The 12,792-nt window shown below is 40.3% G+C and overlaps 2 protein-coding genes across 2 annotated transcripts in view; one reads left to right on the top strand and one right to left on the bottom strand.

Annotated features, from left to right (window-relative positions):
- The window catches only part of LOC114148848 (titin-like), a 39,773-nt gene extending 38,706 nt beyond the window's left edge, over positions 1-1,067 (top strand). Inside the window, exon 67 of the mRNA XM_028024334.1 lies at positions 1,038-1,067. Within this exon, the coding sequence (XP_027880135.1) occupies positions 1,038-1,067 (30 nt within the window). The remainder of the gene's footprint in view (positions 1-1,037) is intronic.
- Positions 1,068-2,131: 1,064 nt separating this feature from the next.
- LOC114148441 (acetylcholinesterase collagenic tail peptide-like) lies at positions 2,132-12,401 on the bottom strand. Its single transcript, XM_028023753.1, has 15 exons — positions 11,868-12,401; positions 10,326-10,452; positions 9,964-10,076; positions 9,776-9,817; positions 9,629-9,655; positions 9,476-9,547; positions 7,520-7,585; positions 5,657-5,683; positions 5,531-5,575; positions 5,415-5,450; positions 5,251-5,331; positions 4,969-5,065; positions 4,221-4,330; positions 3,851-3,970; positions 2,132-2,596 (listed from the first exon to the last, which is right to left on the bottom strand). The coding sequence occupies exons 2-15, from the start codon at positions 10,399-10,401 to the stop codon at positions 2,567-2,569; spliced, it is 942 nt and encodes a 313-aa protein (XP_027879554.1). The 5' UTR covers positions 10,402-10,452; positions 11,868-12,401; the 3' UTR covers positions 2,132-2,566.
- Between the last annotated feature and the right edge of the window lie 391 nt (positions 12,402-12,792).

Genomic DNA, 12,792 nt, shown 5'->3' with positions numbered 1-12,792 from the left:
AATTTACTTTAGTAACTTAATTGACTAAGTAAATAAACTGAAATTTCAGCAATACTAGTCATGCTAGCATTGCATCAGTAAATAAACTATTTTTATTTACTGATCAGTAAATAAACATTAAATAAACATGCAAATAAACATCAGTCTATTTACACATACACTGATGTTTTGAAACCTTTATTTAATTTAATTTTTATTTTATAAATTTATTGTGGAAATTTTAGAAATTGTAAAATTCATGGAAAAATACTGTAATGATGCTAGCAGTTAGTCACCCTAAAATTACTCTTAAACATTAAACTATAGCAGTTTTGCTGGTGATGCATCAAGCAGAAAAATCTTAGTGTATGACAAATGTGTGTTCAGCGTAAAATTACAACTAACACCAAATGTATCACTTGATAAAAAGTAGCAGAAACGTCGGCAGTATTAGTTTTCCCTGTAATCATTTGATTCCTGATCTGTCGTTGAATTGTTACCAAGACACTTCAACCACCTCATCTGCTGGTAATGTTTAGGAAAACCAATTGCACCCTCGCTACTGTCAAACTGCCTCACAATCCAGTAGATTGCCATCATTAGTGTGTGAATGTGTCCTTTGATATTTCAATTTGATATATAAAGGGCATTATAAGAAAAAATTATTATTAAGGAAATTATATGAAACCAAAATATCACACTAACTTTCTATTCTCTATTATTATGCTGAGGAACACAAGGGATATATGCATGCATCCAAGCACACATACATCCATACATACAGTATATATACATATACTGTATATATTCTTACATTAACTTAAGTTCAGGAGCTTTGACACACCCAAACCACAACTCCAATTTTCCAATTTTCCAGTGTATTTATACTCTGTGCACCCATTCTCTGTTGCGTTTCGTCAACCCCACCCTCTCTTATCATTTACCTCTTTTACCTCACCCCACTTCAATCGATCAAATCTTCCCCTTTCTCCCATCATCCTCATCCCCCTTTTTCTTCCCTCCATGCCATAACCATGCTTTACTCCTTTTTGCTGCAGGTTACATCTGAAAAACCCACAGGGACCTGAAGAACCTGAGGTAGGTGGGCTTGGGAAAATAAGCGGAACACGTTTTCCTGAAGACCATACCCCACTTTGAGTCTTCATCTCCCAAGACCTCCAGCATTATCCTCAGATCCAAGCTCATTCATCCCTCCATCCTCTTCCTGCAATAAATCTTTCAACTTATACCTTTGTGGTGGGGTCCTTGCTGCTAGTGAACTCAGGCACATCTGGGGGAGGGACATGAACCCCTGCGCCTTTTATTCTTGATGCCCCAAGTGCACTTTTTTGAGGGTTTTTAAAAAAATGATTATCTGTGAGGCCTGCTTGTGACCCTCAACAATAGTATTTAGCTAAATATAACAATTTACCAAAGTTAGTTATTCTGGCTGCCCTCTGTCTAATAATGACTGAGGATTCTCTAATATACATACTTATGAAGCCTAGGCGCAAATTCAAACTGGAAGACTCTTTAGCCCCACCTGCATCATCTAATCGGCGCGTCCCGCTCATCGCCGCCGACCTATCAATGCTGGACCAAGCCACGTCACGGCCAATCACCAACCAAACTCTAGTTGATAAGGACCTCCATCCATGGCATCTTCCACTTTTCAGCTGTGCTCAACCCTCCTCCACCCCTTCTCCACCTCCACTCTCCTGGCTCTCCAGGCACACATCATCCACCGACCTCCACCACCAGTGTCGGTGGATGACATTCCTAACTTACATCGGGAATGCTCATCCGAGCTTATTGCAATTCACAGCTCGATGTCCTCAGCCGGGGCCCGAGCGCCAAAGAACTTTAATTTATGTACAGTACAGACCAAAAGTTTGGACACACCTTCTCATTGAATTCAATTAGAAAGCGTGTCCAAACTTTTGGTCTGTACTGTATGTCATTAAATCTTTTTAATCGCTGTCTTTCTCCGTCTGAGTCTCTCCAGATTGAAATATACATATACAGTCCTTAAATGGTTGTGGCTTGGTGAGTCGGACCCACTTCAGGTAAAGGTGTCGTAGCATAGACACACATGGAATCTCTGGGACATTCACACCATACATACATACATACATACATACATACATACATACATACATACATACAGTGAGAAAAACGGTGTATTTATAATTGGTATATTTAAATATCTGGTTTCAAATGTCTAATCATAAATCTGCTGCTCACATATTCATGCACCATGGATTGGACACAGACACACACATTTACATGTTGACAACATATTGTCTGACGTTGCAAAAGTGATGAGAGCTTTATTGGCGTTTTTGTTTTAAGGTCTTTAGCTGCTTACAACACAGTTTTCCATTTATGATGGACAAGTGTTTGCACGAGGGAAATCTAAATTTGAAAAACAATTGTTTAAAAAAAAATCCTCATAAATGAAAAAATACCAGACATGCAGAGATTCTTAATCTGGACTCAGTGAATCTTTGAAACCAGTAAAATGTTGCATGAGAGGGAGAAGGAATCGATCTGATGATCCATCAGGCAGCTTGGAAGGATCACCCAGTTAGATGTCAGGGTGTAGTCTGCGGCCCTCCTGGTCCAAACAGGGAGACAGAGCAAAAACACACAGAGAATGGATGGCTATGTTAAAGTACCTTTTCAATATAACAACCTATAAGAAGGCAATTAGTGTGAAGTCATATTTTGATTCTAAATGTTATGTCATGTGTTGGCTGAAAGGCAGTCAATCAAAATGAAATAAAATAAAGGTTTGAAAACATCAGTCTGTGTACAAATAATTACTTAGTGAATTAAGTTACTAAAGTAAATGAACTTTTTATTCAAATTCTATTTCATTTAAATGACTGTATTGAATATGCTGCAATCTACACATAAGGAACAATAACATATGGTACCTAAAGACAATCGTACTGCAAAAAAAAAACTTGATCTTTTCTATAATTCACAATATCTTATCAAAGCCGAATCACTGTAAAATACTTGGTGCTAGTCCTGGTGTAACCATTTGTTAAACATAATTTAATGGGACAAAAAAATGTATAAATGTCGAATAAAGACATGAAAATAAATTTTACTTCAAAATATTGAAGTCATCTTCATTTGGTCCAGCTCTTTTTTTCCCTCTCCCCTCCAGGTGTCCTTTTTGTGGGCTCTAGTGTCCCTTATATGAAAGTAGGCTGAGAGGAAAGGGGGAAGGGCAGGGGGGAAGACATGCGGCAAATGTCGCCGGGTCCGGGAATTGAACCCGCGTCGAGGACTCAAGGCCTCCAAACGTGGGTCGAGCTATCCCCTACGCCACCACAGCATGCCCTGGTCCAGCTCTTTTTAAATGTGTTCATTTTAATTTTCCTCTCTAGTAGAACTGGTCCCATCCATGCACGTGTTTCATGCATGACACACACTTCATGCCTCATCAATACGAATACTTTTTGGCATGATTTAACTTTCTGTCAACTCTGTGGATTAACTGAAGGAACGTCTGTGTTAAAACTTCTTCCTGTGTATGTGTTGATGTTCTGGGGTGTTAATGAAGATGGATGCTCTCCGCGCACGTCTAGACTTCTCTAATCTCAAACTTGTGGAGCTAAACTGTTTCAGGATGTTTGACACATCCTGAAGGAACATCTGTTCCCTGGTTGCAGATGAGGATCTAGCAGAAGGCTAGATTACATTAGATGTTCAAGAAAACTTAAATGTTAGATCATGTCAGACCAAATAACGTTTTTTATGTTCTGATAAATAAAACCTAGAGGAGGTATGTCTTTCTGATAATATTGTATTTCTATTCCCTCTAAACTTCTTGGATTGCCTCTCCGGCGGCGGTTACCAGGACGTTCATCCACTGGGAATCTGTGTAGATGTAGAGAGATCTTCTGTCCGTCCGCAGCACCATCACGTTCTCCGCCCGCAGCCGCCTCATCTCTTTCTCTCCGTCTGCGACAAACACCTGCAGAAGTAAAGATGGGATGAATATTTATCCTAAAGAAAGGGAGAAATCAAAATACCTGAGTCAAGAAGAAGCTCACAGAATTTAACAGGATCTCAAACAAATGAGGCCTGAATGTCAGGATGCATATCTGGGGCCCTCTGCGGCCCCCTGCTGGAAGCATGCCGCCTCCATTTATCAGACCTCAGGTCGATGTGTTGATTGTTGGAACCACATTGTTCAATCAGTGGGAGTGGGTGAGTTTACTGACCGTCAGGACGTTGTCCGATGGTCTCTGTGAACTTTGACCCTGTGGGCAGCTGCAGGGGGCCGGGGGTCCTCTGCTGCCGGAGTCTCCCTGCAGGCCAGGCAGGATGTACACTGGAACAACACAAGCTGCTTCACTCAGCCAGGACCAGAGCACCTAACTTCTTATCAGATATGTCAGCATGTTGTGCTCATGCTTTGATTCAACAACAATATTGTAGGAATATGGATCAAACGCTACATATGGTAAACATTAGAGTTTGAAAAGTTTCTAAGGCTCACAGATCTCTTTATCTCCATTGTTGCTGACTGCATGGAAGGTCTGACTCCTGCCTGCTGAAATGAGCAACTCTGCAGAAATGTTGTACAGGACTCCAAATACAGCTGAGTTGTTCTTTTCTACTGTCACCCTGGGAAACTGCCAATATTTGAAACCATCTGAACATCCATGATTACACATGAAAGGTCATAACAAATTTATAAAGTCCAGGTACATGTAACGACCTTTCAGGAGGTATTAAACTTACTTCTCATTGAGCCCACATTTCTATATTAAATAATAATTTTTTATTGTAATATTCTAATGGATTTTCATTAAATGTAAGCAGAAAATCAACATTAACAGAAATTAAAAAAAACATCAGACTGTGTGGAATTAATCTACATATTATACTTGGTGAATGGAGTGAAATGAGTTATATTTTTATAAATATAACTATTTTATATTGATTTTATTTTTCTTCCATACAAACCTTGTCCAGGTAGACCAGGCTCTCCATGTAGACCAGGCAGTCCTGCTGCACCGGGGTCTCCCTGTTCCCCAGCCGGTCCCATAGAACCTTTTAAGCCCTGCACACAATTACTGACTTACTGACTCTTTGAAAAATCAATGTTTGAATATACTCATAACTATAGATACATACTGTACATTCCTTCCACTTCACAATTATGCTCTACTTTGTGTTGATCTACTACAATTAGTGTGAAATCATGAATACTTGCAGTATGCATGCAGTACATCTGTGTGCACCTACCATCTTTCCTCTGGTTCCTGGCTCTCCTCTTGTTCCCTGCTCCCCCATCAGACCTCTGTCTCCCTTCTGGCCCAGGTGTCCCTGAGACAGGACATGTATTCTGTCACAGCCTCTCCGTCATGCAGCTTTTACATTCGCCTAACACTCATCAGTCAGAGTTTCACCTGTTCTCCGGCCGTCCCAGGGATGCCACGCTCGCCCTGCGGACACACATATACACACCAGATCCGAGTGTGTTTCATTCAGCACTGAGTGGAGGAAAAAGATCTGACTTCCTAACCTTCTCTCCTGAGGGGCCTCTGTGTCCTTTGAGACCCTTGTCGCCCTGATAATGAGAGAGAAAAGACAGCAGATGAGAGACAAGCAGCTCAGAGACGGTTGGCAGGAAAAGGAAGATGTTCCTCACCCCGAGTCCTGGATGACCTTTACTGCCCTGTAACAACACAACACAAACTCACTTAGGTCCATTCTGTGGTCCACTTGTGCTAAATTCATAAACCCCAACAGGGGGTCTACATCATTCTGGTTATTATGGTTGTTGATTTTAACCTTACAGGAGAAACAAACAAGCAAAAATGGTCTAATTTGTATTTTGAGATTCAGAATGTTATTTAAGTGTAAGATATTAACTTAACTACTTTAAAAATAACAACTGCAGACAAACACTTAACTTACACTAGAGTTAGCAAGTTCAATATCTTTTATTTTTAACTTGGAACAGAAAGTGTACGTAGGTGGTAATGATGGGTCTGGTGTTATGCCGAGAAACGCATGCCTGCTGAGAAACGCATGCCCTGTAGCAGGAGCGCGCATCGCTCTAAACTCTCGCACATTCATGAGAAAACGGACTGAAATATGACTGAAGAGGAAACTTTTAAAGATATTTGTAACATTATCACGTTTCTTAACCATGTAAGCCATAAAACGGTGGGTTTTATTAATTGAAATAAATACGGTTTTTACACCTTTATTGAGACACATGAGTCGAATGTTTTTCAGTCAGTGTCTGATGAAGATGTTCTCCGCAGATGGTTTGAAATTCCCCGATTTTTCTTTTAACACCATAATAGCTTAAAGCATTACAAAACAGAGGCCCGTTATGTAGAACATTTTATATCATCCTTAACTGTCTAGTCTATTAATGTAGGGGAGGTGCATTTTAATTTCTGAGTCTGCCAATATTTGTATCTATTGTCCTGTTGATATGAAACTTATAGCAGTAGCTCAGAGAACAAATGTCATTACATAGAAAAGGTGAAATGCCTCTTAACTCTTCATTTCTTTCAGCCTCAAGGCAAACGAAAGGTTTCGTAGTTTGGGACCATTTTGATCTTACATCAGAAAATAAGGTATTGGTTATCACTTTGTTGCTGTTTCATCCGGTTCTTTTCAATTTCTAGTTGATCTATCTGAATCCAAATTCAGCTGAAATTGACTCTTAGTTTACTTTCACATTATGTTCTGCAGGTTAAATGTTGCATATGTTCGACAGAACTGTCTTATTTAAATAAATCCACCTCCTCAATGCTGAGGCATCAGAATGAAGTCCCAGATACACCCAGGAAAACTTGGGAATTCAGCCATTCTACAAATTACTCAGTTGCTTTTTATAAATGATTTCATATAAATGTTTTGTTTACTTCATTTTTTTCTACAGCAAGAGAAGTTGTGTCAAAAAAGCATAACAAACTAATTTCAAAATGTTGGAAAAAACGTATTTTTTTTAAATGAAAATTTGTGAAAAAAAACAAAAACAAAAACAGTCCACAACCATCCTCATTCCAAACACGTTCACTTAAATTCTCACTTTATGATACATGTTCACATTATTTATTGACTGTATCTAAGAATATCAAATATATTTTGAATTTAACTGAAGATATAACATAATACAATATGTAATATACAATAAAATACAATGACTTAAATCTCATTGTATAGACTAGGTCATCAAATCAGTCTGTCAACTCCATTGCCTGTAGGGATTTTTAATGTCCAGCAGGTGTCAGTATTCAGTGACGCAGTATCGACACAGTATCAATACAGTTTTGCTTTGGGTCGAAACGCTTCATGATGCCTCATTTATCCATCACTAGTAGGTAGTGTAAAATGTGTAATCTATTACTACAAAGTAAAATCAGATGGTACTCTTGGGCCCCCCCTGGTGGTGTTGTTCTACATATTGTATTTATCAGATTTTTTTTTAAATAGTTGAGACATTTCTTCCATGAATTGGTAAAATGTAAGATGAATTAAAGCTTTGTTGTACCTTTATCATCCCAGGAGTTCCGATGTCTCCATACAGACCCCTCCAGCCTCTCTCACCTTCCTCCCCCTGCGGGACACAGTGACCTACATCAGCTCCAGGCTTCCAAAGGTCAATGCCCTTTATCACCATTTCTATCATATTTGCTGCAAAAGTTTCATTTTCCAACATGATTAATACTTACTTTAACAACCTGTTGTATACAATATTTGATATGTATTTTGCCTTCTACTGGATTATCATTACAGTGCAGTACAGTTCAGTACAGTTCAGTACAGTGCAGTGCGGTTCAGTACGGTTCAGTACAGTTCAGTACAGTTCAGTACAGTTCAGTACGGTTCAGTACAGTGCAGTGCGGTTCAGTACGGTTCAGTACAGTTCAGTACAGTTCAGTACAGTTCAGTACGGTTCAGTACGGTTCAGTACAGTGCAGTGCGGTTCAGTACAGTTCAGTACAGTTCAGTACAGTTCAGTACGGTTCAGTACAGTGCAGTGCGGTTCAGTACAGTTCAGTACAGTTCAGTACGGTTCAGTACAGTTCAGTACAGTTCAGTACAGTTCAGTACGGTTCAGTACAGTGCAGTGCGGTTCAGTACGGTTCAGTACAGTTCAGTACAGTTCAGTACAGTGCAGTGCGGTTCAGTGCGGTTCAGTACGGTTCAGTACGGTTCAGTACAGTTCAGTACAGTGCAGTGCGGTTCAGTGCGGTTCAGTGCGGTTCAGTACGGTTCAGTACGGTTCAGTACGGTGCAGTACAGTTCAGTACAGTTCAGTACAGTGCAGTGCGGTTCAGTGCGGTTCAGTGCGGTTCAGTACGGTTCAGTACGGTTCAGTACAGTTCAGTACAGTTCAGTACAGTGCAGTGCGGTTCAGTACGGTTCAGTGCGGTTCAGTGCGGTTCAGTACGGTGCAGCGATTTGTTTGTTTTTTGCCTTTTCAAAATGTCTGCTCCCAGGACATTGATCAAAAGTTATAATAAAAGTAATATCTGGATTGTTTTTCATTTTCACTGAAAGCTTTGTGTTTTGAGATGATGCATAATTACTTAAAATATATATTCTTCATATTCAGTTTAAATCATTTAAAATGTGGGCACCATATTTGGTAGTGCAGATATGAATGAACAGTCAGGTAACATTTTTTTACGGTAATCTATGCCACCATGCAGCCACACACTATTTTGTTTATGTAACAATTGTCACTAAACAGTCAGGCCTTTGGACACAGTTAATGATTTCTCCATGTTTTTATATGCACAGTATTAACCACGACAGCAGAAATGGGAGCCTTAAATGTGGAAATGGAGAACTCGCTGGAGACTCAATTAAAGCTTTCAGATGAATCAATTTAGACTTAAATAAATTGAAAAATTATATAAGTCTTTTATCTGTGTTCCACTTTTTTGTACTTCCATTGGTTGGTATGATTTTAGTCTTTATTCCTAATTAGCAATCAAATTTTACTTGTGTTTAGATTTGTGGCCTGAGCCCGACCCGAGCCGGGTTGGGACACCATCATTTGCTCCATGGTCAGGTCTGGGTCAGGCTCAGGCTCCTGGTGTGTTTAACAAGCCTGCAATGCATGCAGCACTCAGAAGACCACATGAGAACACACCATGCAAAGTGGTGTTAATCTACTTATTATAGTCTAGACAGAGGAGTAGATGGTTTAATAAACAAAGTAAATAGGGTGCCGCAGTTCATTAGCCTGAAACAGGCGCAGTCGCTGCATGTGGGTCAGGCTGGTCGGGTTGGATTTCTTAGGCCTGATCTAAACTAGCATGTGACGACATAAATGGAGGCTTTGCTGGGATCTTTGACATGACAGTGTTGACTGGCTTAACAAACCTTAGATTCTTTTAGCATCCTTTTCAATTGTTGGTCTTAAGAACATAAACATATGTTGGGACACATGTCCCTGACTTGTATAGTTTTTCAAATGCTATAAACTGCCTTTTACCTTCTGACCTGGTTTTCCCAGAGGACCTTGTGGTCCTGGCTCTCCCTTTGGACCTGTCACACCAGGTTTCCCCTAAAACAAACAGAATTAAGGAGCTATTGCTTTTAATCTATTACATTAAAAAAAACAGATAAAATTTGTTCTGTTCTGTACCTTTGCTCCTCGCAGCCCTCTGCAGCCCTTTAAACATAAAATATCACAAAGCGCTCTGTAATGCGTCAAAAAAATATGTCTTCTATGCCATTGTTCTGGGTAGCCTTAGCAACGATTAGTATATAATATAGAAAAGGTCCTTCCCACCTTTTCCCCTGTGGGTCCTGTGATGTGTTCTGTCATGTCGACCTGAAGGTATAAGGATAACAGGCTCAGCATCGCTGGATGCTTTTATTCATAGTTTGCAACCCAACGACATTAGAAACTAAAGCTGAGAACTAAATGTACTGCAGAGCTTGTTTTTTAACTGGTGTGTGAGCAAAAGGCCTCCTTACCATCAGCTCTGCTTTGTGTTTGATTGGAGGAAACATTGGAGGAGGCAGAGGAGGCAGGATGAAGACTTCACATTTCCGAGCCGGCCCCCTGCTGCCTCTAGTCACTGGAAATCCTGTATGCACACAAGTAACATAAACACGTAAAATACTGCCAGAACATTATAGACACCGAGAAAGACTTGTAGTCCATGTGAAGCCAAATATCGGTTTAAAAAGTGTCGGCCGATCACCAATCTCCCAAAACTAAGGAAGTCTGGGCCGATATATCGGTGAACCCTCACTGGAGGAGTTCAGGGATTTTGCTACGCTGACTAAGCAGTGATGAGATGAGGTTCTGGGGACAGTGTTCACTTTTCACTTACGGGATGTTAAAGAGGAAGCTGCATGTGGGAGGCCAGAAAGTAATGTAGTCCACCCCAGAAGCAGCATCGTCAGCATCTCTTCTCTTCATGAAGCAGCAATCAGATGACCACAACTTCAGAAATGAACCTTTGAAAAGAAAAACTCTCTTGAGACATTCTGGGTTGTTACAACACAAGCAATTCTGCCTGTGACTTCACACGCAGCTTCATTTGTAGCAGTGATTTCACCACTTCCACAGGTTAGGAGTGTTATCAATCAGGTCGTTTCAGGTTAAAGTCTCAGTATCATTATATCAATTTGTAAAACTGAAATTGATCAATAGAGCAAAATTATAGCCAGGAGGTTCGTTATGTTTACAGTGGAAGGAAGCTTTTTGTTGTTGACTATGACTTTAAGGTATTCAGAGTAGAATCAGAAATGAAAAAATTAAATAATACAGAGAATATAGAAGGACTCCTTTCACTGGAAGTAAAAGGCTGAGCCCAACGCCTGAAAAACAGACCAAACCCATAATCCAGCCTCCGACAAACTGGAGTCAGGCAAAAGTCAAATCCATCAACTAATAGATCTCCGTTAAAGAACACTGAAATAATCCAACATCAGTTTATCCGTTTCTTTTTTTGCTTTCTTTTCAACCTCCAGTCGGTTGTGGCAGATGGCTGCTTGTAACAGACCCAGGTTCTGGTTCTGGTTCTGCTTCTGCTGAAGGTTTCTACCTTTTAACGGGGAGTTTTTCCTCTCCACTGTCGCTACTTGCACGCTCAGTATGGGGGAACGCTGTAAAGTCAACAACTTGACGGAATCCGATGGGTTTCCTAAGAAAGAAAACTTTCTAAACTAGTTTCAATAACAAACTGAGATTAATGCATTGATGGATAACTAGGATCAATACATGGCTGAATTTAAATGACTTTTTTAAAACTTCTTTTGTGCAGTGCTGCTATATGAATAGCTAAACAGAAACTTAATCTGAATAATTGAGCAGATTCAACAGAAATATATAAAAATATCAATTTCATTAAGACAGTTAAGTTGTAAGCTAACAGCTGGTCATAAATCTTCACTCATCCTGTTTCTTGTCTTCCTCATCTGCTCAGTATGTTGCAGTGGTTGTGGTGTGTAACACTGGATAAGTGTTGAAAATGATGAAAAGTATTTCAGACAGTGTGCAGATGAGAAAGGATGCAAGTGCCTGGAGCGTTTCTCCGCACAGCTGAGCTCTGTTCACACTAAGGATGATCTCAGGAGGATGGAAAAGTTGCACCACTCTGCCTGCAATAATTCATCTCCTGCAGCCTGAAGTCCTTCCAGTACAACGGCCAAAAATGTCTGCAGAGCAAAAAGCCACACACACTAGGAAGAAAGGCTAGAAAAACCTCAACCATCCAAAGAGGTTAAGGAATGCAATCTGACACAATTTAAAGACTTAAAAAAAACTCCCTCCACTGAATGATCAATCAGAGGTAAACATGAGGGCATCCACCCTGATGAACTCTTATTCTAGCAGGTTCCCATGCACCGGTCCCTGCACGCTGTCTTACCTTGTCGTTGAATCCTCTGGGACCTCGTCCTGCAGAGCTGGAGCACAATCTGCTAAGCTTGCACGCCTGAATCCGGCTCATCTCAATAAAGTGTGGAAACGCAGCACAGCCACTGGCAGAGCTCAGCAGAAATAATCAGATAATTACTTAAAACACCGAGCCAAAGAGGAGCTTGCTCATCAAAGCTCAGAGCAGGAGGAAATCACTGGCATCTTCTGTTAGCTGTTAGCTGTCAGCCTGTCACTGCTGCAGCCAACAGATTTACTACAAAAGGATGGCAGGAAAAAACACACAAACCCTTTCACTTGTCAGGTTAGAGACAGACTATCTGGGCTTTTCCAGATTTAAACAGGAAACACATCAGAGGTACAGCAATGTCCCATGTTACAGTGTCATTACAATGAATGATTATTCAGTAAGTCTTCCTCTCATCAGTCAGCAGTTCAGAGCCTGTCCTGCGGTTCCCTGTGTGGCTGCAGCATTTCAACCAGATTCAGGTCCGGACTTCTTCACGTCACAGCATCCGAGTGAAGAACACTTTCACTTCGGCATGGTGATGAAAGTACAAGAGCAGATCTGATGGCAGCATGGCGGCCCGGCTGTTACAGCGACAAAGTGTGGAGTTATTAGACATGTCGTCCTTTAGAGGATTTTTATTACTGATCAATCAATTCTAAAATGTTAGTAAACCTCAGACCTGATATTTCAAGAAAATGAAGAGGAGCTTTTGGCCGTTTCAGGAGAATATCTGTCTGTTAGTGTGAAGACTTGTTCTGCAACTAAATGGACAAATGAATAATGTTTCCATCTCACTTGTTTTCAACTGCTAAAGTGAGGATACAAAATCAAATCAAAATTTACAACTAAACCTGACATTTTAAAAACATCATGTGACTCTTTCAGTAACAGAAGTCTGTCTGTTTCC

The sequence above is a fragment of the Xiphophorus couchianus genome, chromosome 7 (assembly GCF_001444195.1).
Source record: "Xiphophorus couchianus chromosome 7, X_couchianus-1.0, whole genome shotgun sequence".
Lineage (NCBI taxonomy): Eukaryota > Metazoa > Chordata > Actinopteri > Cyprinodontiformes > Poeciliidae > Xiphophorus > Xiphophorus couchianus.
Note: the sequence above shows the minus strand (reverse complement) of the source record. Positions and strands in the feature narration are given on the sequence as shown.

Bases quoted from the DNA above. Each gene is read 5' to 3' on its own strand.
- LOC114148441 (XM_028023753.1), bottom strand. From the start codon at position 10,401: ATGCTGACGATGCTGCTTCTGGGGTGGACTACATTACTTTCTGGCCTC. The intron at 7,586-9,475 runs GTAAAAGGCAGT...TGTGTCCCGCAG, and splicing joins TGGGAAAACCAGGTCAGAAG to GGGGAGGAAGGTGAGAGAGG. The intron at 5,576-5,656 runs GTGAGGAACATC...TCTCATTATCAG, and splicing joins AAGGTCATCCAGGACTCGGG to GGCGACAAGGGTCTCAAAGG.